This window comes from Cervus elaphus, chromosome 5 (genome assembly GCF_910594005.1).
Source record: "Cervus elaphus chromosome 5, mCerEla1.1, whole genome shotgun sequence".
Taxonomy (NCBI): Eukaryota; Metazoa; Chordata; class Mammalia; order Artiodactyla; family Cervidae; genus Cervus; species Cervus elaphus.
This window is the reverse complement of record NC_057819.1, coordinates 106,139,223-106,162,516: the sequence shown is the minus strand read 5'-3', so window position 1 is coordinate 106,162,516 and position 23,294 is coordinate 106,139,223. Positions and strand designations below refer to the sequence as shown.

The 23,294-nt window shown below is 54.6% G+C and overlaps 1 protein-coding gene across 4 annotated transcripts; it reads right to left on the bottom strand.

Moving 5' to 3' along the window:
• Positions 1 to 773: 773 nt before the first annotated feature.
• ALDH3A1 (aldehyde dehydrogenase 3 family member A1) lies at positions 774 to 16,878 on the bottom strand. Of its 4 annotated transcripts, none has more exons than XM_043903984.1 (12): positions 16,778 to 16,878; positions 8,540 to 8,714; positions 6,651 to 6,817; positions 4,845 to 5,076; positions 4,456 to 4,541; positions 4,017 to 4,225; positions 3,340 to 3,457; positions 2,747 to 2,888; positions 2,040 to 2,206; positions 1,525 to 1,624; positions 1,054 to 1,184; positions 774 to 978 (listed from the first exon to the last, which is right to left on the bottom strand). In XM_043903984.1, the coding sequence occupies exons 3-12, from the start codon at positions 6,810 to 6,812 to the stop codon at positions 964 to 966; spliced, it is 1,362 nt and encodes a 453-aa protein (XP_043759919.1). In that variant the 5' UTR covers positions 6,813 to 6,817; positions 8,540 to 8,714; positions 16,778 to 16,878; the 3' UTR covers positions 774 to 963. The 4 variants fall into 4 exon arrangements, with proteins under 4 accessions (XP_043759919.1, XP_043759918.1, XP_043759920.1 ...); XM_043903983.1 differs by lacking the exon at positions 16,778 to 16,878 and adding an exon at positions 9,054 to 9,109; XM_043903985.1 differs by lacking the exon at positions 8,540 to 8,714 and having other exon boundaries at positions 16,778 to 16,794.
• Positions 16,879 to 23,294: the final 6,416 nt, after the last annotated feature.

The window sequence follows — 23,294 nt, the reverse complement described above, 5'->3', positions numbered from 1 at the left end:
TGGGGGCACTGAAGTGTGGGGTCCTGGGAACCCAGAGTGAGGGGGACAGTACTGGAAGAAGGGGTGTCCGGGCAGGGGGCTGCCATGGGGACGAAGTGTTTTGGGCAGAGAGCAGGTGATGGCTCAGCCGGGTGGGGGGTGGAGGGGAAGAGGGTGGGGACGGGGCAGTGACTCAGGGCAGCGGTCTGGGGAAGACTTTGCTTTCGTTTTCAATTATTTGGATATTTGCAAAATAAGTAACAGGCACACAAAGAACATCCAGTGACCCGGTCCCCTCCCCTGCCCTCCTGGAGCGGAGGAGGTAACAGCCAGTGGCCAGCGTCGGCTGGTCTCCCCCGCCGTCCCCTCACCCGCAGGCCTGACCGATGCCCTGCTTCCCACAGTCTTCACTGGACCCTGACCCGGGTCCTCAGGCCCCTCAGGCCAGACCCTGGCCCAGAAGCTGCTGCGCACTTGAGTTCCGGTGTTGCCCCAGCTCCCTGTCCTCCCACTCCAGAGGCAGCATGCTGGAGTCACCCAGGGGGTCGTGTGGACCATCCACCTTGTGTCTCACCCAGGGACCCTTGCCCCCACCTCCTTGGTCCCCCCCCCCAGACTCCCTTAAATGGAGCTGACATTGCCAAGTTCCAGGGCCCTGGGGCTAAAGGGAAGCTCCTCAGCTGACAGTGGGGTGGGACTGGAGAAGGTGGGGGTTGGGGAGGTGGGGGATGGGGGGTGGAGGTGGGGTGGGCCTGGAGAGGGTGGGGGCGGGGTGCAGAGACACACAGTCCAGCGCTGGTCCAAAGCTTTATTGCTCTAAGTTTAGTGTAGTGCAGGGGCGGGGCCGGGCGGGAACTATGCGCTCGAGCAGGGGGGCGCCTGGGGAGCACTCCGAGCACTGGGAGCCGGGCGGGGGGGGCGAGCAGTGGAGGGGCGCCAGGGGAGCCCTCCGAGGGCGCAGCACAGTGAGGCCAGGGCAGTGCTTCAGTGACGGGGCATCTGTGGGGGACACGGAGGGCAGTGAGGCCCTTGTCCAGCCCGGCGGCTCCCCCACCCCCGCCTCCCACCTCTCACCTTGGCCGGGCTCGGCGGGTATCTGGCTCTGAGGGTCTCCTCGTTCAGCAGAGGCCTCACCAGGCAGGAGCGGCGGTGCGAGAAGGTCTCGAAGCTCTTCCTGCCGTGGTAGGACCCCATGCCACTGTCCCCTGTGGGGGCGCCTGCTCAGTGTGGCCCGAGACCCCGACGTCCCTCCTGTGCCCCTTCTGCCATCCACCTACCCGGGCCGATCCCCGATCCCATCCAGCCAATCCCCAACCTGAGGTGTCCGCTGCAGCACCCGCAGCCCTGGGCCTGAAGAGTCTCACCCCAACCGGCCACTAATTGGCTCTGCGGCCTCTCTCAGGGCTCAGGTGACAGTCTCGAGATTCAATGTGGCTTTTGGGTGTGCAGGCAGAGGGAGGGGTTGGGGGAGTCTGAGGCTCAACCCAGGGATGGGGGACACCCTGGGGTGGGGCAGCAGGTGGCAAGCTCAGCCCCCAGACTCACCCACACCCCCGTAGGGCAGCGAGTGCACGGTGATGTGGACGATGACGTCGTTGGCCGTCACCCCACCGCTGGAGGTCTCCGCGATCATCTTCTTAATCACCTGCAACGGCCCCCCCACCCCCGGCCTCAGTGTCCACCCAGGACCCCCCCAGCGCTCCCCCCCGTGCAAGTCCAGGAGCCGCAAGGATGCGAGCTGGTGGAGGCCAAGCCCCAGCCTGGGGCCACTCCCCCCACCCTCAGAGTCCCAGCCTGGGTCCCCCACTCTCCCCAAGGGGATTTGTGCCTAGATGGGAAGGGCAGAAGTTCCCACACCGAGCATAGTGCCAAGCAGGTCAACATCTCAGTCAGTGCTCTGTCCAGACTTCAGAGATGAGGGGAAAGGGGCTCAGGAAGGGTAGGGGACTTGCCCGACGCCACACAGCAGGGAGTATGGGGCTGGGATCTGTTCCCTGGGTCTGTGTTTGCAGGGGTGCTGAGCTGGGGTCCCAGGACCCTGGGGAGGGCGCCTGGCCCACCTTGTCGTTCGGCGAGAAGACGTAGAGTGCCAGGGGCTTCTCGCGCTGGGTGATGAATTGGATGGCCTCCTCCAGGCTGCGCACGCACACTATGGGCAGGACGGGCCCAAAGACCTCCTCCTGCATCACCGGGGACTGGGGGTCCACGTCCATAAGGATGGTGGGGGCTGGGCAGGGAGAGGCTAGCATCAGCCAGTGCCCGGACCCACCCAGGCACGTGGCCTTCTCTCCCAGCCCTTTACAGACAAGGTCCCTGGGCTCTGCGAGGGGCAGGAGGAGGCCCTCCAGCTGGGCTCCACCCTGGAGGGTCATGGGGAGGACAGTGGCATAACCACTATGGGGGTCCATGGGGGCCCCACTTCAGGCCACATGAGCCTGGCTGGAGCTCCTCAGCCTCCCGGCAAACTGGGGGCCAAGTAGGCCCCTATCTGCTGACCCCCGAGCCCAGGCAGGAGGCTCCTCCCACTTGGCACACCCGGGGCTCCCATGGCCTCTGCCGCCAGCACCCTCTGCTTTAGGCATTGGGGGTGGGTGGCTATGGTCTGTGGAGGGGCCTCCCAGGTGGCACCCAGCTCCTGCCCATGGAGAGGCCTGGAGTCAACCAGGGCCGTGGGTGAAAGAGGCTTATATGCACCGCAGGGGTTCACCTGCCCCTCAAGGGTCTGTGCCCATTTCTGCCAGCCCTTCCGGAGCGCTGGCACACACACCGATGTAGCGGCTGGCTGCATCCCCAGTGCCTCCATAGGCGACCTTCTGGCCCTCCAGCAGGCCCATCACCCTCTGGAAGTGCTGGGAGTTGATGATTCTCCCGTAGTCCCTGGACTTCTTGGCGTCCTCCCCGTAGAACTCCTGTGAGGAGACGGCAGGCTCCAGGTGAGGACTGGACCCTCATCATGGCCACAGGCTGCAAGGCCACGGTAACTCCAATGGGCACTGCCCGGTGGAGCAGTGCCAGTAAAACCTACGGGGCTGCCACACCCCTGCTGCCCACCGCCTTCCCCAGGGCATGAAGTGCTGCTGTTTGAAAGAAATACATGCACAGCGTCTGGACATCACATTGGGCCCAAACATGCGTCCACAGCACGGAGGACGGAGGGGACACGCCACGTGAGCAGCGACTGCCTCTAGGGGGTGGGATTCCAGGTAGAGCTCTTTTCCTTCTCTGTGCTTTTTAATCTTTTCCAAATTACAGTGAGTGTGGATTATTTTCATGATCAGAAAAAAAATTCAGTCTTTTCTTTAGTCCACGCCCATCTCACTGCCTGGCAGCCCATCACCCACCCCCTGCACCAGCACTCACTTTCAGGGACTTTTTGAGCTTCTCCACGATTTGGCTCTGGATAGAGGGGTCACACAGGATGTAGTCGGGGGCCACGCAGGTCTGGCCACTGTTCATGAACTTTCCCCAGGCGATGCGTCTGTGAGAACCCCAGGTTACAGGGCATTCTGCCAGCCCTGGGGAGGTGGGAGGGGGCTCCCTGGGAACAAGCCTCTGGCCTGGTTAGCCCAGGGTCAGGCTGTAAGGGGCTGAGCTATGAGCTGTCCATGGGGATGGGGGAGGGGATGCGCCTCGGTGCCCCACTGGCTTCCAGATTCCTGCCAAAGCACACTCAGGACCCTGGACGTGATCCCTGGGCCTGCAGTGACCTCACTACTGACTGGGAGGAGGATGTCTGGGGCAGGGGGGCTGGGGTAGGTGGCCTTTGTACCCCTCTTTCAACAGCCTTGAGCCCTGCATGGCCAGGTGTCACCTGCTCAGGGTCCCCACGCCCCAGAAGGCCAAACATGCAGGGTGTGAAGCGGGGTAGGGCTCTGGCCTTATGCCCCCACCCCTGCAGGAAGTCTTTCCCAAACTCTCTCTGTGAACATGGTACCCCACCCCAGCTCCTGTTAGGACTGCAGGTGCCCAAGCACAGGGCCATGTCGGTGTCGCTTGGGGTACCCTGCTGTCTGCCTAGGCTGGGGGCAGCCTCTCACCTGCAGGCAACGTCCAGATCGCAGTCCTTGTCCACATAGCAGGGATTCTTGCCCCCTAGCTCCAGCGTGACGGGGGTCAGGTGCTTGGCCGCAGCCATCATGACGACCCTGCCCACCCCGGTGCTCCCGGTGTACAGGATGTGATCGAATCTCTCTTTGAGCACCTCCGTGGTCTCAGCAACACCCCCATTGATCACAGGATACAGATCCTTCCGAGCAAGGATGGAGGCAAGGCTCAGACACGGCCACAGCCCCCTCCCCACCCTCCCGGGCAGCCACCACCGAGCGAACTCCCTCTCCTGGCTTGGGGGTCCATTCTCCTCAACAAGCTGTCCTCGCCCCACCCGTGGCTCAGCCCGTGGCTGCAAGTATTCACTATTTCCCCACCCCAAAGACCCGGCCCGGCCTCAGCTCTCAGTGTGCCAGGGGAGCCCGTCACCTGGTCCAGGTACTGGGGGAGGATGGCGGCCAGCAGGCTCGCCGTGTTCTCACTCAGCTCCGACGGCTTCAGGACCACCGCATTCCCTGCAGAGCACAGACAGCCGGGACTGCACCAGGATCACCCCGCACTCTGTCCTTCAAGGGACCCAGGACACATGGTGGGAGGCAGGGCTGCATGGACATCCGAACCTGGCTGGGCCTTGGGCACTCAGAGGCTTGGCTGAATACTCTGGTCCTTGCAGCCTCCTGTGAGAACTAGCTCCATCAAACCTCTCCCTGACTGCCGGCCCCATCTTCGCCCAGGCCTCAGCACCCCAGACCCCTTCCTCTGCAGTGGAGGATGGGGACCCCTCCTGGCTCCCCAACCTGGAGCGGGGCCCACGGTACCTGCAGCAATGGCGCCCACCATGGGCTGGATGGTCAGGTTGAAGGGGTAGTTCCAGGTGCCGATGATGAGGACCACGCCCAGGGGCTCTGAGTGGATGTAGGCCTCATCCTGCTGGGTATGGGGGGTCTTCTCCACAGGCTCGTCAGCAGCCCACTCAGGGAGTTTCCTGATCATGTAGTCGATCTCCTCTAGGACATACACAATCTCCTCGTAGTAGGCGGTCCATTCATTCTAGAGAGAGGGCTCAGTGAGGCTCACCCCAGGGTGAGGGCCATGAAGTGGGGGCTCTGAGCAGAGGCCCCAGGGCCCGTCGTGGTCCTGCTTCCCAGCTCTGTGACCCTGAGTGAGCTTCCTACCCTCAGTCTCCAGATCTGCAAAATGGGAGCAAGACAGGACCTTATGCTCCAGGTGGGCCCATTTAGAACTTGACTTGTTCAGCTGCAAGGAGATATTCACTGCAAAATCCCCAGCCCAGAGCACCTGCCAAGAAGGCACAGGGGGTGGGACTGAGGATTAACCTTTGGGTGGTGAGCCGTTAGGACCCCTTTCTGCAAGTGCTGGGAGCTCAGGCAGGTTGGACATGTTGAGTTCGAGGTGCCTAAGGGGACTTCAGACCTGATTTGAGGGTCCCTAGTGAGTTAGGGAGTGCTTCCCTAGTGGCTCAATGGTGAAGATTCCACCTGCCAATGCAGGAGACACGGGCTCGATCCCTGGGTCGGGAAGATGCCCTGGAGAAGGAAATGGCAACCCACTCCACTATGCTTGCCTGGGAAATCCCATGGAAGGGGAGCCTGGTGGACTACAGTCCATGGGGGTCCCAAAGAGTCTAACAACAAGCGAGTCCAGGGGAACAGAGCTGAACGGTGTCCAGGAAGGCTTATAGATGAAAACAAGGCTTGAACCCAGAACAGAGCCCTAAGAAGACCACCTTGAGAAAGTGGCTACAAGAAAGGGGCGACCAAAGAGAGTCAGGAGAAAATCCAGTAGATCCTCAAGCCAGGGGAGGAGGGACTGGGCAGCCCATGGCAGGGCGTGGGGTGGGAAGGAAGCCAGTGTGCAGGGTGGGGAGAGAGGGAGTGCAGGTGTAATAAACAGCTCTGTCTCAAACTGTGACTGTGCAGACCAAGATGGAAGTTGTGAGGTCAACCACTTGGATTTTCTTGCCTTTGGTTTTTGTCTTAAGGTTAGAAATCTTGAGAGATTAAAAAAAAAAAAAAAAAAAAATTCAGTAGCAAGGGGCCAGGAAGCAGAAGGCTTGTAGACTCCAGCCTCTCTGCTCCCCTCCGAGGCAAGACCGGGGGGTGGAAGCAGGTCCAGGTGACTTGGGGGCAGTGAGGGGAAGGGGCTGAGAATTTGGAGGGGTCTGATTTTGCTCAGAGAGAGGAAAGGATGGGGAGGGAGGGCAGACCCCAGCAGAGCGGCCAGACTGAGCTGTTTCCTGGTGTGGAGAACCCGGGCCCCACGTGGGGCTGAGAGATGGGGGAAAGAGAGGCCGGAAGGGGTGTCCTGTCAGCAGGAGATGGTTAAAGTGGTGGCCTCGTGCCCTGGGCTGGGTGGAGAAGGGAGTGAAGCGAAGCCAGGAGCGGGGATGACAGATGGTGGAAAAGAGCCTCTGGCCCTGTGCAGGGCGCGTGGACCTGGGGCTCGCCTCGTGAGCAGGGAGAGGAGGGCGCACCCCATTCCAGAGGCGTGCAGAGAACTAAGTGGCTTCTCTGTTAAGGGGTGGAGCACGCCACCCCCACCCCTGCACGCAGCGGACGTCCTCGGCGCACTCAGTCCGCGCCTCCCGTGTTCGGCCCGTGCACCTTGTGGAGGTCCGCAGCCAGCGCGCCCACGAGGTCCTTCTCTCGCTCGCGAATCAGGCGCCGCAGCCCCTCCAGCTGCTGGACGCGGAACTGGAGCGGGCGCGTCCGACCCGAGTTGAAGGCGGCTCTGGCCCGCTGCACCACCTCGCTGATTGCGCTCATTGTCCCTGGGAACAGAGAGCTTCTTGCAGCGGGGAGGAGAGCGCCTTCCCGCCGGGCACGGGCATGGAGACCTGGGGTCCCCAGGGCAACACCCACCCTTGCTGCTGATTTTATAGGATGAAGATCTCCCTGGGATCACCGGGAAGTGGCATCCTTTTTGCCTTCTCAGCTCCCTAACCCCGCGGTCTGGACTGTCCTGGTTGGCAGGCTACCCCTGCCCACCAGCAGATGACGGACCCTCACACTGGGGACCCGGCAGCGGTGACCTGGAGTCCTAAGGTTGTCTACACTTGCTCACCGTGGGGTCTTGGCAGTGTGCTGGGGGCAGGCCCTTCTTGGCATCTCTCAAGTCTCATGCCCACCTCTACTTGTGTGCGGAGCTGTTGACACTCCCAGGGCAAATCCTCCAAGTGCTCTCCAGGCACACCCGACCAGGCCAGTCTCCAGATCAGATTAAAGGACCCAGGTGGTGACTCCACACCCACACTGAGTAAAGGAAACCCAGCACCAGGACACACGGCCCACCTTTCTGACTTGAGCCTTATTCTCAAAAGCACTGGTGACTTCTTCCCAGACAGACCCAGGCTGGCTGGGTCTTTAAACTGTCAGACATGTCCCAGGCACGAGGAGTAAGAAACGAAACAGGCTACAGACAACAGATACACCAGGCATGTGTGCACTTGCAAGAGCCCGTAGGGGCAGGCCCTGGCATGGTGATCTTTTGGTGGTGGGGTAGGGGGTAGGGGGATGGTGGATAAGAGGTGATCTTTGCTTTCATTTTTCTGAAGGGCTTCACTTTTCTGCAGCGAATTTGCATTTTTAAAAAACGTTTGTTAATTTGGGGGGGAATTCCCTAGCTGTCCAATGGTTAGGGCGCAGAGCTTCCACTGCAGGAGTGCAGGGGGTGGAGTTTTGATCTCTGGTTGGGGACCTAAGATCCTGCACGTTTGTTCACTTTATGAATAGGCAATACATGCTCATGGTAGAAAATGTAAAAGATACAGAAAGGACACAGAGAAAAGTTAAGTGTCCCTCCTTCCTCTCCCCCAGCAATTCTTGTTGTCCTCCCAGAGGTGTCCACCCACTTTCAGACACAGTGTGATCTCTGATAGCAGAAGAAAACACAGTAAGGCTATTTCCACTTTTTTTAAAAAAATGACATTATATGGGGCTTCCCAGGTGGCCCTCGTGGTAAAAAACCCGCCTGCCAATGTAGGAGAGATAAAAGATGCAGGTTCGATCCCTAAGTAGAAAAGATCCCCTGGAGAAGGGCATGGCAACCCACTCCAGTATTCTTGCCTGAAGAATCCCATGGACAGAGGAGCCTGGTGGGCTACAGTCCATAGGGTCACAAAGAGTCAGACACGACTAAAGCGACTTAGCACTGCATGACATATACACGATACGTATGGTATATGTGCATGTATTATTATACATGGTATATATATACCATGCCTTCACCTGAGCCACCGTGTCTGCAGGGGTCAGCATCCCCTTTGAGCCTCATAGACATTCTCACTCTGAAGGAGTGCCCGTGAAGAAGGAGCCGCTATAGTCCACATTACCAATGAGGAAAGTGAAGCTGAGAGACATCAAATGCTCTCTCTCTGGTCTCACAGTTCACAAGCTGCCAAGTCAAGACTTGAACCTGCTTCTATCTCTCTCTGCATAGTCCCTTTAACTATGGGACTCTTCTGCCTCTGGGTGACTGAATCAAGCCTCCTCACCCAGTGTCTCCAGGTCCCTCTGCTCCGAGGGCCCCCAGGGCCCTCCTCCCTGGAGCTGCTGGACGTGAGCTTCAGACTTTTGGCACACAGCTTGGACGCTCAGAAGATGTTCCTGGGTGTGGGAGGACCAGCTGCAGGGGTGGACCACTCCCCACCAGGCTGCAGCTAGAGGTCTCTAGGAGGAGAAGAGAAGGGAAAGAGGGTTACCTTCAACACAGGCTTTCCCAGGGATGGAGCTCCAGGAATGGGTGTCAGCTTAGAGGTGATGAATTTAAGGACCCTTCTGCCGGTCCTGGGAGTCCCTCCCCAGGAAGTTTGCGTAACAAGAGCAAAACAGCTTTCAAACTTGGGGCATGGTAATCTGCTCCCAGTTTGGGGGATTAGGACTGGGCTGTCTGCTTTTGTCTGGTTCAGAAATGCAAGAATGTGTCCGCAAGGCTTGGGTGGGGCCTGGTCCAACCTTCCAAAGGAGCCCCTGTGTTTGCCCAGGGGCTGCGGATTGATTTAGACTGACCTGACAGCTTCCAGATTTCCCAAGTGCAGATGCCAGCTGCCGTTCTCCCCACCGCCCTGGTTACATAAGAGCGGGGGGCGGGGGGCAGGGTACAGTTGTGGTGAGTGTGCACGCAGCTCCCTGAAGATGCCCCATGGAGGCAAGATTGCCAAGCCTGGGGAGCCACAGGCCGGGACTGTCTATAGGAGGCCCCACTGTATGTGGGTCTGCCCTCCTGTTGAACAGCAGAGGAAGAGGACCATGAACCGGTACCAATGGCCAGGAATCTCCCGGGTGTGGTCACCTGGGGGCCAGAGGGCTTAGGCAGGGAGGGCTTGGGAAGCCCCTTTCCCTAAATTACAGGTGTTTGCTGGGTGTCTGCTCAGGGGCGGGGTGGGGAGGTGGAGGCAGGTGTGGAAAACGCATCTGAACACTGCCCACACCTCCCCTGCTCACACTTCAGGCTCTGGGTCTCCCACTGGCACTGCCTGCCACCCTCACCTGCCAGCCATGCCACATCCAGGGTCCCTGCCTCCCTCCTGGATTGATTGTCTGGCCCCCTCCCTCCACCTGGAATGCCCCTCCCTGTATCGCCGCCCACCAACCCTTGTCACCGTGCTTCCTTCTCTTCCTCCATGCTGTTCTTCTCCAGAAGGTATATCAGCCTCTGACAGGCCATCTGTCAGCCACCACCTAGAATTTGCTTTGCTCACTGCTGAGTCCGAAGCACCTCAAACACTGTCTGCCACACAATAGATGCTCAATAAGTGAGTGATGTGATGAAGTGAAGAAAGAGAGTGTTTCAAAGTAATATGAAACCTGTAGTGGCTGCAAGATGCACAAGAAGCTGCAGGGCCTCTGATGAAGGTCCCACGGTGGGTGAGTGGGGAAATGGCATCTGAGCTGAATGGGGGGTATTTAGGGAAGGAACAGCAGGGAGGCTTGGATCAGCAAAAGCAGACGCACAGAGGCAGGAACAAAGTCACGTGTCATTGCAGTTATTAATAAGGTTCTATTAACAAAGGAATTGAAACTGTCAAGGGTGCAGATTTTCAGGCCCCGTGCTCAACGAGATCAGAAGCTCTGGCTGAGGCCCAGCCATTGGTGATCCTACAAGGCCCCCCAAATTTCCAACATCCGTTGGATCATAGAAAAAGCAAGAGAATTCCAGAAAAACATCTACTTCTGCTCTATTGAAGGGAACGACAGAGGGTGAGATGGTTGGATGGCATCACTGACTCTATGGACATGAGTTTGAGCAAGCTCCAGGATCTGGTGATAGACAAGGAAGCCTGGTGTGTTGCAGTTCATGGGGTCGCAAAGAGTTGAACACGACTGAGCAACTGAACTGACTGACTCTGCTTTATTGACTATACCAAAGCCTTTGACTGTGTGGATCACAAGAAACTGCAGAAAATTCTTCAAGAGATGGGAATACCAGACCACCTTACCTGCCTCCTGAGAAATCTGTATGCAGGTCAAGAAGCAACAGTTAGAACCGGACATGGAACAACAGACTGGTTCCAAATCGGGAAAGGAGTACGTCAAGGCTGTATATTTTCACCCTGCTTATTTTACTTATATGCAGAGTACATCACGAGAAATGCTGGACTGGATGAAGCACAAGCTGGAATCAAGATTGCTGGGAGAAATATCAATAACCTCAGATATGCAGATGACACCACCCTTATGGCAGAAAGCAAAGAGGAACTGAAGAGCCTCTTGATGAAAGTGAAAGAGGAGAGTGAAAAAGCTGGCTTAAAACTCAACATTCAAAAAACGAAGATCATGGCATCTGGTCCCATCACTTCATGGAAATAAATGGGGAAACAATGGAAACAGTGACAGACTTTATTCTCTTGGGCTCCAAAATCACTTCAGATGATGACTGCAGCCATGAAATTAAAAGACCCTTGCTGCTTGGAAGAAAAATTATGACCAACCTAGACAGCATATTAAAAAGCAGAGACATGGGGGACTTCCCTCGTGGCCCAGTGGCTAAGACTCTGGCTTCCAGTGCAAGGGACCTGGGTTCAACCTGTGGTCAGGGAACTAGACCCCACATGCCACAACTAACAGTTCACATGCTGCAACTAAGACCGAGTTCAGTCAAATAAATAAAAGATATTTAAAAAAAAAAAAAAAAGCAGAGACATTATTTTGCCAACAAAGGTCCATACATATAGTCAAAGCTATGGTTTTTTCAGTAGTTATGTATGGAAGTGAGAGCTGGACTATAAAGAAAGCTGAGTGCTGAAGAATTGATGCTTTTCAACTGTGGTGTTGGAGAAGACATTGGAGAGTCCCTTGGACTGAAAGGAGATCAAATCAATCAATCCTAAAGGGAATCAGTCCTGAATATTTATTGGAATGACTGATGCTGAGGCTGAAATTCCAATCCTTTGGCCACCTGATGTGAAGAACTGACTCATTGGAAAAGACCCTGATGCTGGGAAAGATTGAAGGCAGGAGGAGAAGGGGACGACAGAGGATGAGATGGTTGGATGGCATCACTGACTCGATGGACATGAGTTTGAGCAAGCTCCGGGACTTGGTGATGGACAGGAGAGCCTGATGTGTTGCAGTCCATGGGGTCGCAAAGAGTTGGACATGACTGAACGACTAAACTAAAAAAGGCCTCCAGGTGATTCTGAGGCCTCCAGAGGATTCTGAGGCCTCCAGGCGATTCTGAGGTCTCCAGGTGAAGTTGGAGAACCACTGACTCACCAGTGACTGGGCAGAGTTCCCTTTAATCTCTGTGTTTATTCCTTTAAGAAGTTGCTATAAGGAAATCTTATTATTTATTGTTTAATACCTGCTACATGTTACATACATACATACATATATGCATTTACAAAACTATATTTTGTAAACTATGTATGTATGTATGTAACTATATTTTGGAACTCCTGGGAAGATTGATGGTAATGATATGAATATGAGAGATTTTACATTGGTCTGTGGCACAGAATTCAGCTTACATGTTTCAAGTGGTCAAGAAGCTAGGCTGAGGGCATAAAACCTGAGAAACTGTCCTAAGGGATGAGTACAAGGTCTTTAGAGGGGAACATGAAGTTGTTACGTGACAGCAGGTGTGACATGAGGCATTATTCCAGGGATGCATTGCAAAGTCGAGCTGCCTATGGTCATCACGGCCACCACTCAGGCAGTGGTCATTTTGTGCTGTGACTGGACACATGGGGCCTCTGATGACAATTCTACAGGAAGGTGTCACCCCCCCCCATTTTATAAAGGAGGAATGGAGGCTCAAAGAACATTGGTCCAAGTTCTCATCACTCACAGGTGGTGGAGCCAGCCTTTGGACCCACCAAAGCTCAGGCTGACTCACCCAGTCCAAGCCATCTCCTTAGAAGCAAGGTGCAGCCAAAGCAACCCCAACCGGAAGTGTCATATCCATTCCCATTCCTCATGGCGGGGCCCTCCTGCCCTCCTTCTGAACGTTCTGATTCTCAGTACATAGCTGGTTCCAACCAACCTGGGGATCTGGTTCTAAGTGACTAGATAGAAAGAGGAAGGATGCCAGGGAGGAACAGCTGGGAAGAATAGTGAGAAAGATGCCAACCAGCAGGATCAATTCCCTGTACAACAGCATCCCTGGTGGTCCAGTGGTTAAGACCCTGGGCTTCCAGTGCAGCAGAGTCCACTGAGATCCAGCAGTGCACCTGTCATAAACTTCCAGATGCAGTGCAGTGTGGGGCTCACTGACCTAGAGGGCTGACTGCCAGGGCCTGAAGGGAGTGAGGGTGCCAGGGTGCATGGGGCAGGCTGGACTCAGCTTTGCCCAACAGCACTCCATTTCTGACCTGAGGGTTCCCTGTCCTGGGTTCCTCCAGTCAGCAGCTGGCCGCTGAGCCACTAGAGGACACTGGGATTTCAACGACTGTTTACAGAGCTTCTCCCGGGAGCAGCAAGGTGAGCGAGGCTGGCCGCATGTCCAGGAAGATGCAGGAAGGACCTTCTATCCACCCCAAGGGCTGAGACTTGGGTCGGAGAAGGTACAGGTTGGCAACACTGGGAGGCAGTGGGAGCAGGAGGGCAGCTCCCTAAAGGGTGCTGCAAAGGTCCCCCACTGTCACCTGGCCCTGACCTTCACACCCTGCAGATTCCAAGGAAGCACCCAGGAAGCCTGGGCTGAGCCTGAACCAAGGGCAGCCCAGGGCTAGGGCCAGCCTGCAGCAGCAAAGTGCAAGTCACAGTGAATTCGGCACCTGGCCTGAACCCCACCCGGAGCCCCCACACATCCGCTGGAGGGCAGGCTGTGGCCTGCCCGGCACTCCTGCTCCTCTGAGTGTGGGAAGCCGCACCCTGACTACTGATGAACACGTAGAGTGCACCCCATTGCACACCAAGTCTAATAATTACTCTAAAAGGGGCAAGTATCTGTTTATTTCTGCATGATGATCACACAGATAAAATCTTGTGAACCTGCACAAATGTGATGACTGGTTTTTAGAGACGCCGGTTCCTTTCTCACTGAACCCGGCTCGCCTCTCCCTCCATCAGCACCCTGCAAATTCCAGCATGTCATGCCTGTATTTGTCCCAATCCTTAGATAACATCTGATAAAGTTAAACATGCAAGACACACTGGTGGCTCTCCCGTTCTTAAGACAGGGTCTCCCGGAACACGGGTTCTGATCCCCCATGTTGTGTTGCCTCTGGGTGGTGGGCACAATTCCCCACCACCCAGGCAGCGGACAACGGGGTCCACTCTGTCCCCTAAACAAAGTCTGATGTGACAGGACCAGAATGCTCCCTGCTGGGGGAAGCCACCAGCTTTGACCAATGCTCCAGGAGCCTCCTTGAACTTACTGGTGTTTTTGTTTCTTTGTAACAGACTCCCAGGAATGTTGGCATTTTTGATCTCCTGCCTGTTAACTAATGGCGGTCCCTGGAGGCCAGCGGGCTGTCTGGGCCATGGTCCAGTCTGGCTACTGGTGCCCTGTGTTCTCACCATTTCTCGGGTGCCCTGTGTTCTCACCATTTCTCGGTTGTTCCCGACCCCGTGCTGCGGGTCCTCACACATGTGCCTCAAGCTGCCTCCCAGGCCACTTCTGTCCTGTTTTCCTTGTTTATGTTTAGGAGCTCCTTCTGTGACAGTCAGTGAGTCACTAGTATTTTCCTCGATCAGACAGATCAGACAAAAGACATTTGTCTGGTGACTGGATTTACAGCATCTCTGGTTATGATGAGTGTCTGCACAGCCAAGAAATCTGATTTAGTTTGAAGAAGGAGGGCTTTCTCCAACCCTGCATGGTTCATCTAGATTTGCAGTATTTTATCATTTACTCTGAGCCCTTTGAGAGGCTATCTTAGTGTACACCTTCCCTTTATGAATTCATTTAATCCTCATAACTGCACAAGGGGTAGGAACAATTATTATATCCATTTTATAGATGAGGAAACAGAAGCACCGAGAGGCTAAGTAATTGGCCTAAGGTCACACAGCATGTGAGTGATGGAGCCAGGCCTCACCGGGCATTGATTCCTTGACCTCCTTTGGAGGTTCACACCCTTCGGCCTCATCCATTTCCTCAAAATGCTTTCCTCTCCTGACTCTGTCAACATGTCTCCTTTCTGAATCTTAGCCTTGTGTGTTTCTGTAACTCATTTTTCATTCACAAGGAAAGGAAGTCGGGGTGAGCCACAGTTCTTCTGCTCATCAGTGTTCACAAAGGCCAGGCCCCACCTATCTTCTAAGAGAAGTGTGCAGGTAGGTTTCTGATTCATTTCTGTTCTTCATCAACTCCATCTTCCCAGTTTCCTTTTGTGGGCTTCCCAGGTGACTCAGACGGTAAAGAACTCGCCTGCCAATGCAGGAGACCCAGGTACAATCCCTGGGTCAGGAAGATCCCCTGGAGAAGGGAATGGTAACACACTCCACAGAGGAGCCTGGTGGGCTACAGTCCAAGGGGTTGCAAAGAGTCAGATGCGACTAAGCACGCAGTTTTCTTTTGCACTTAAACTGAAAAAGCAGGTCCTTGGTCTTTTGTTTTTCTATTTTAATACAGATGGCTTTTAAGTCATTTTATTTTCCATTGAATGTGGTTTTGCTATGTCCTGGAGAATGTAACATTCCTATTTTCACTGCTCTCTAATAGTTTTTAATTTCCTCCTTGATGGCCTGTTTCCTATTAATCAGGGACCCACTCCAGCATTCTTGCCTGGAGAATCCCATGCACAGAGGAGTCTGGCAGGCTACAGGTTGCAAAGAGTTGGACACGACTGAGCGACTAACACACTTTCCTATTATCAAAGCAGTTAACATTATATTCATCACACCTTTACTATTTACTGACAACTTTCTCAGATTATGATAAACTTTATCAGATTATGATAAAAATATGGCCTTCTTCTCTGCTTTCCTGTATTGGTTCAGGCTTTGTTTGTGGTCATATAATCTTTGTAGCCATTCCAGGGACATATGAATGAGACGTATATTTTCTGTTCATAGCCGTTAAGAATCTTTACCTATCAAATGTACTGATTATTTCTTAACACCATTCCTTTTTATTTACTTGATCTAACTCTAGGCAATGTGTATAAACCTCTCATGGTTAACTGTATTTTTATCCAACTGTCCTTACAATCCCAATACTTCTGCTGTGTGTATTTAACCACATTTTGCTTTGCTCATACAACTTTATGACTGACCTTCTTTATGATTTTTGCCTTTCCTCTTCACATTTCAGTCATAAAGGCCACCTTACCTGATGTGAATACAGCTGTTCCTGCCTTATTTTTGCTTGCACATGTCTGCATACCTCATTATCTCCAGCGATTTATCCTGCTGTTTTATGCATTTCTTATAAATGATGAATGGTAGGTTAGTCTTAGATGCCTGCCTGACAGTCTTCCTGGAACTTTCCATCATATTCTTCCCATTTCCTTAGCACCCACTCTTCGTGTTGTTCTCTCTTTACTGATGGTCCCTGCTCCCTACTTTCCCTGTTGGTCTGTTAGCGTTTCTCCCCTGCATGGTCTCGATGGTCCCCTTCCTCCCAGCTCTGTAATCAGATACACACTTCCCTATAAGTGAGAAGAGCAAAATCCCAAGTATCTGTCCCTAAGTTACACTGCCCCTCTGCTGCCCCAAGAGGCACTCGAGGAATCCCCCCCTTCCATCCTGACATTCAGGTGAATCACTTTCCCCCCTCCCCCAGCATGTTTCCTTTGCTCTTTCCTCACCCCTTGGAGAGTCTCGTGCTTTTAGTTCTACACAAAGATTTGGACCAAGTGAAGTATGAATATAAAATGGCTTTTCAGTTTGTTTTCAGTTCAGCTTCAGCTGGGCCTCCTCAGATCTTTATTTTTCACCCCTTCAAACATTCCAAGAGGCTCCCATCACTTTCTGGTCAATTTCCGGTGCCTGAAGCTCCGTCCAGGCTAACTAAGCACTTTGATCTCAGTGCACGGCCTGTGCCAGCTCAGCTCTGGCCCATGTCCCCAGGAACGGGACAGATCTAGCTCACTCCCCTCCGCTCCCCTCCGACATACCCTGAGGTCCTGTCCCCCATGGGGGCGGGGCGGGTGGAGCGTTTGCTGGCAGGAGAATGAACCAGGGCAGAGTCTTTGCTATTTATCTTTACCTAGTGCTCCTGGCAGCCTGTGTGGGTGTCCAGGGGCCCTGCAGCTCCTGCCTCCACCCAGTTCCCAGGAAAGGGGTTTCCAGCCCCCTCTGCCCCTGCCCCCACCCTCCACAGCATCATCTGTGGGTCGCCTCACCTGGCTGAGGCTCCCCAGGTATCAGCAAGATGGTCTGAGGCCGTGCTTCCTCAGAGCGCAGTCAGCTGAAGGAAACTCACATCTTCATGACCCAGCCATCTCTCCAGTTCCATCAGCTCAGGTGAGGGTAGCTCAACAAGTACCCTGCGTGAGGAGCTGTCCCTTTTGCAGGCAGCTGCATCTCTCTTGGGGCTCCCCCTCAGTGGGCTTGGAGGGGTGGGGACGCCATCCTTCGGGGGTGTTCGGGAGGAGGGAAAGGCCACAGTGCCCCCCTTAGGCTCACGACTTCCTCAACTCTTACAAGGGCTATACTTTTTTTCTGTTTCTATGGCAGCAAGATGCTGGAGGAAACGAGGGAGTCAGTTCTCTCCCTCACTCTGGGTGAGGTCTCCACGGGCAAAAAGCCAGAGCGCACAAAGGACAGATGGAGCCCAAGGGGAGGGGGCATTTCAGACTCTGGGACCCCCTGCGGGGGCTGGAGAGTTGGTAATTCCCAGACTGGCATGCATGCAGACTTCCCTGAGTCCATGCTGGGGGTGCTGGGGAGGGGCTGACAGCTGCCCTCGGGACCACAGAGCCGCTACAGAAAGCATGGCCTGGTGAAAACCACTGCACCACTCACTACACTAACTCAGCCTTAAACAGGGAGGCAATCCTGACACCTGCTCCAATGTGGACGACCCTGGAAAGCACTGTGCTGAATGACGCCAGTCACAGGACAACAGACTAGGTGATTCCAGAGACGGAAAGGAGGACGGGGCGGGTGTGCAGTGAGGGTGTAATGGGGACAGAGATTCAGTTTGGGAAGAAGAGAAAGTTCTGGAGATGGTGGTGGTGGCGGCTGTACAACAGTGTGCACGTGCTTACTGCCTCTGAACTGTGCACTTGAAAACGGTGACGATGATAAACTTCATGTCATGCATGTTTTAACACAATAAAATTTTTTTTTAAAAAAAGCCCATCCGCATGGACCCAGGAATGCAGCAAACACATGAGCACTATCTACTGATCCCCCTTCCCAGTTGCCGGTGCTGGGGTGGACAAAGGGCAGAGCCAGCCCCTGCCATGCCCACAGGCAGGGTGGAGGCTCCAGGTGCAGTGGATCACAGGAAGCAGGTCCAGGTGTGAACCAGCTCTGGCTTTAAGTGAGCGAGGCTGGACTTGTTGAGACACGGGTGAATGATGACAAGCCGAATCTGGACAGCAGTGACCTTTGGGGGCACAGAGAGGAATAGACCGGGAGAGGGGTGGTAATGCACCAAGGGCTTTCTGTGTACCTAATTTCTAAAGCTGGGTGGAGGGAAAAGTGTTAAGTATTTTTATATATTTCTGAATGCCCCAAATACTTGTTTACAATTAAGGCTACTTTTAGAGCAGTTTTGGGCACAGCAAATGTGGGGGGAAGGTAAGGGGCTTCCTGTGCATCCCCTGCCCCCACACAGGCACCAGCAGCATCCCCACCAGTCGGTAACATCTGTTACAATTGATGAAGCTACCTGGACACATCATCACCATCCAGAGCCCAGAGTTGACCTCCTGTGGGTTTGGACACATGGATCATGACCTGTGTCTATTGCTATCACATCACACAGAAGATTTCCTCTTACCTAAAGAAGAAACATGGGGCGTCCACGCTAAGTGTCTGCTGGTCATGGGAGTGTTTCCTGTGGGGTGCAACTGACGAGGGGCAGCCTGAGAGCCACAGAAGGGATAACAGGGTGGAATACCCCGGAAACCATGGGCTGGAACAGTGGGGGCAAGAGGCAATGGGTTCGGGTGCGGCTTCAGCAGAGAAATTTATCGAGGAAACTTGAAGGAGTAAACCGCCAGGGGCCAGCAGCCTCACTGCAGCGTTGCTGAGGAACAGCACAGATCAGAATAGCCCTCAGGCCCTTCAGGTTGGGACCAGTGAGATAAATGAAGGTGCAGCCACTCAGAAAAGGCTTCAGATCCTTAAAAGGGGCAGCTGTTCATACTACCTTCATACACAAGTTTTTAAACAGTATAATTTCTATTAACTGCATTTTGATTAAAGATGTCATTTACACAGGGAGGTCATCTGAGTGGGTGAACCAAAATGTTAATATAACCTCTGAGATGATGGAAAGTTTGTTCTTTGTAAGGATTTCTGCAACGGACACAAAGTACTTATAAAAAGAATCATCATCATCCACGGGAAAACAGGACCAGTCAGTTCTCAGACACTGAGAGAGGAGGGTCCCTCTCGGTGAGGAGCCGAGCTCCCGTGCAGGACTTGGCTGGGAAGTGTGTCCGGGGGCATGAGACAGAAAAGGGGAGCCCACAGGAGGTGGGGTGCTGACCTGGTGACCACTCTACCCTGGAAGCTTGCTGCTGTAGGCCCCTTGAGAGCCAGCCTGGAGGTCAGCGGCGGGGCTGCTGCACACCGGGCACTTGGGCCGCTGGTTGTGGCTTCTGGCACCAAGGCCAGCACCAGGGTCTGGAAATGAGGCTGGTCCACCTCTGGAGGAGTCATCTGCAACCTGGTTTGCCTGGCGCTCCCCCTGGTGGCCACCAACATGAAACGCAACACTGTGTGCTTGCTCCCTAGGTCATCGGCATGGGCCACCCCCAAACCTCCTCACATTGGATTTCCAGGTCTCCCTTCTTCTAGGCCCTGGCCCCTCAGGACACCACTCACATTCCTGTGTAGATCCTTACCCTAGACCTCTCCAATCCATGCAAAGGCGATGACTGGGCCCGAGCTCTGCCTGCCTTGCAAACAGGATCTTTCAGTGACCCAGGAGGCGCAAAGTGGCCCCGGGTCTTCTCTGCACACCAGGTGGAGTCGCCACAGGATCAAGCCCCCAGAGCAGCAGTGGACGAGGGTCACAGCAGTGCAATGACATCCATCCTGCATGTCCTAAGCCCTGATCCTGTTCCCAGGCCTCCCCAAGATTCTTCTTACAAATATTCATGTTTTACCAACTCCATCCTGCTTAAACCAGCTGGATTCCTCTCCATGCAGGGCGGCTGCAAGGACTCTGCCCCCCATCCCCCAGGCGCACAGGGCTGTGCTCCGCCTGAGGTGGACTCTACTTCCCACTCTGACCCTGGACCCGGCCAACAGGACACTGACAGATCCTAGTCTGCAGGACTGAGGAGTGAGTGTCCAGGGCTCGTCCTCTGACACCAGGCACTCCTGGATGGGGTTAGGCCAGCAGTCGACAGCAGAACGTCAAGCAAACCCATGAGCACAGGTGAGGGCTCCCAGGCCACTGAGCACCAGCCATGCTGAGCCAACCAGAGCCATTCAGCTGGACCACAGAATGGTGAGAATCAGGTGTGTCCACTGTGTGAAGCTACTGTTCTTGGAGTGGCTTTGTTACCCAGCAAAAACAAACTCATACACAATTCCTAGCAACAGAGAACCCTCCTGGATACACCCCCATCCTGTTCATCTCCAAGTCACATGGGTTTTAGATCCTCCCTGTCTCTAGAAACCAGGCACTTTCTCCTCTGAAGACATTTCAGGGGGTGTCCCTGCGTCCACATATGCTGCTTCCCATCTTTTCTCCAAGCTGCCAGTGCAATCAGGCCACCCGCCTGTGTCAAACCTTTCCATGGCTCTGAGGGAGCCTCCCTAGCCTTCCAAGCTGCACACTTTGACCCAAAGCGCTGACCTCTGGTCAGGTAGGGCTGGTGACGAGAGCCTGTGTCCGTCACAGGATGGACGTGCTCACGTGTGCACAGATGTTCGTAAAAGAGTCCCTGTGCACAAGCAGAGTCGTTGCTGTATCTGCATCTTGTGGGGGCGTGTCAGGGCGTGGGCTCCAGGGAGCCTGCCTGAGGCAGATCCTGATGTGGGCACTGACCACCATGAGAGTCAGCAAGCGCCTTCAGTCCCCTCCCAGACCCTGTGAGATCTATACATGCTCATGTAGAAGCTCCTGGACGTGTGACAACACAGGAGCACACACAGTGTCTATCTGCCTGGAACGTGGATGTCGCCACTGTCGCTACCGTAACCACCGCCAACAGCAACATCCCCACCATCGCCACATCCCCACCAGCATCATCCTCACCACCACCGCCATCAACACCACCACCAAAATCATAAATGCCACCATCATTTTCCACAAATATGTTTTGAGCACCTGCTCTTTGCCAAGAAACGTCCTAGGAACTAGGCGCATTATTAACAAGACAGATTCCTGGCTTGAGAGAGATGACACTTCAGCGAGGTGAGCAGAACAGCAAGTAAAAGCATAAAGAGGGTAATTTCAGAAACTGCTTACTGTGCTACAAAAAGCACGTGGTGCCAGGACAGAGGACTGCTGTCCATTGAGCTGTCCACTGCCTCCATTGAGGCAGGTTTCCCTGCCACAGGGCCTTTGCACAGGCCAGTCCTGCTCTCAGAACACCACCCCTCCCCCGCTTCCTTAACCTGGGCAATGGCCACTCATCTTTTCCTGACTTTGGCCCCATCACCCCCACCATGAGCCCACCCACAGCAATGACACTGTCCATCTCTCTTTCATGGCATTCATTGCACTCGCCAAGTGGTTATCAGTCTTGTCCGAAAGGTACACCCCGTGAGAGCAGTCAAGCCTCTCATTGCTGCAGTCCCAGCATGGCAGGTGCGTTAGGTAGGAAGAGACCAACTTTGAAGTCGAACATTGCAGTTTCTTGAAATTTATCCATCAGCCTCTGGCCTAGGACACACCTCACAGAAGAAGTGATGCCTCCCCTAGACCCTGCCTCACAAAGACCCCTCCTCCCTCAACTCCAGGGCGTCACCCCTAAATCCAAGCGTACAGCAACTCAGGGTTGTTCCTTCCGCACCCTGTTGGCTGGAGGCCTGGCCATTCTCACCCACGGAAGCCCCTTCAGGGCCATCCTCAACACAGGAACATGAACGCCCCTGGAGGCAGAAGTCAGGGGGAGACCTGGAGCAGCCCTTCCCCTGGACACTCTTTTGTCTCTCCTTTGGGACCCCATGCCCCACTACTCTTAAGAGAAAGGCTGGTCTCACCAGCCCCTGGAGGGGCCCAGGGGTCTTCGGGGTGGTTTCTCTGGAGGAAGGGGGCCCAGGACTTGCCTCCCTGCTCCTCTCAGAAGGGAGCAGGGCTGAACAGGTTCCTGCATAGCCCTGTAAGCCCCTGCTCCTAGGTTTGCCTCAGGCCCTCTGCCCTTCCCTGTTCGCAGGTGTTTTCCCCACCAGGACCGTATGAGTAGGTGCCCCCGTGATCTTCTTCACTGGATGGAAAAGCAGAGCTGCAAGAAGGCAAGGGATCTGCCCAAGACCACACAGCACAAGTGAAAGGGGCCTCACTTGTCAAAGGACCAGAAAGACAAGTGTCTCCAGATGCTCCAAAACTAATAATCATGTAAACTTTGCATCCTGTGTATTCACTAACCGTCCAATGAAATGTTTAAGGTCAGAATCGTTACCAGGGCTGTGCTGCTGACCCAGAGGTGGACCGTCCACATCCGTGTTAACTGACACATGGATGGTGGGGAGCACACGTCCCCGGGGGCCTGTCTCTGCCACCATGTGCACCTCAACACCTGGCTCTTCTGCGGGTCACCTGGGCACCGGGAACACACACAACAGCCTGCAGATTAAGACTGGTTCTTACATTTAAAGGGGATATTTTTAAAAAAAGAGAGATTTTGTGACATGTGGAAGTTATGCGATACTCAAATTTCAGGTGTGTCGTCTGGTTGCTTTCCGCAGCTCAGCAGCAGGGCTGAGTATTTGCCGAAGTGGCCATTCAGTCCTGAACGGAGCAAGTGGGCAAAACGGGGTGTCCTGTCCAGCCTTCTGGACAGGACGTTGCAGAGTAGATGATGTGTTCGTGACCATGTGGAAGGAAGCTGGGACCCATGTGGAAGTAAACAAGCCCCTTATGTAACAAGCATCTGTTCCCAAGAATCCCCCAGTTTTCATATCCTCTCTGGATTGACATGCTCTGGTCACAAGCTGGTTCCTCTGTGAGCGACCTCTTAAATGTTGACATGTGCTCAAGGTTAGCTGGTCTGAGAAATGAGATTTTATTCCATATCTTCAGTGTCCGGAGTCCACGGATGACTCACGTCTCTGAACACCAGAGGTGATGAGGAGACAGCCTGTGACTGGAGAAGCATCCCCAGCCTCAGCCTCCCCCCTGGCTCAGATCCCGCCCCCCCATCTGAGCCCAGAGACTAGGACCCTCAGCCAGTCTGTACCAGGGACTTTTTACCCCGCCACTCACAGAAGCCTCCAGACTGGAGACTGTTGGAAGGGAGAGGCAAGGAAGAAATGTGTCAAGAGGCCACTGCTGCACGAGGGAGCCCGAGACCAAGAGAGTTGCACCCAAGGAGGCAGAGAACAGCCAAGACAACAGCCTGGGAGTGGGAGGACAAAGGAAGCCCAGGCTCGGGCACCTCCACCCAGATCCACTCCAGAGGCTCTTCAAAAAGGACACCCTGAACGGCCACAACAAAGATTTACATGGCACATCACTAACCGGCCGAGCAAGGCCCTGGGGAAGGGGACCTCACGCCTTGGCCCCTT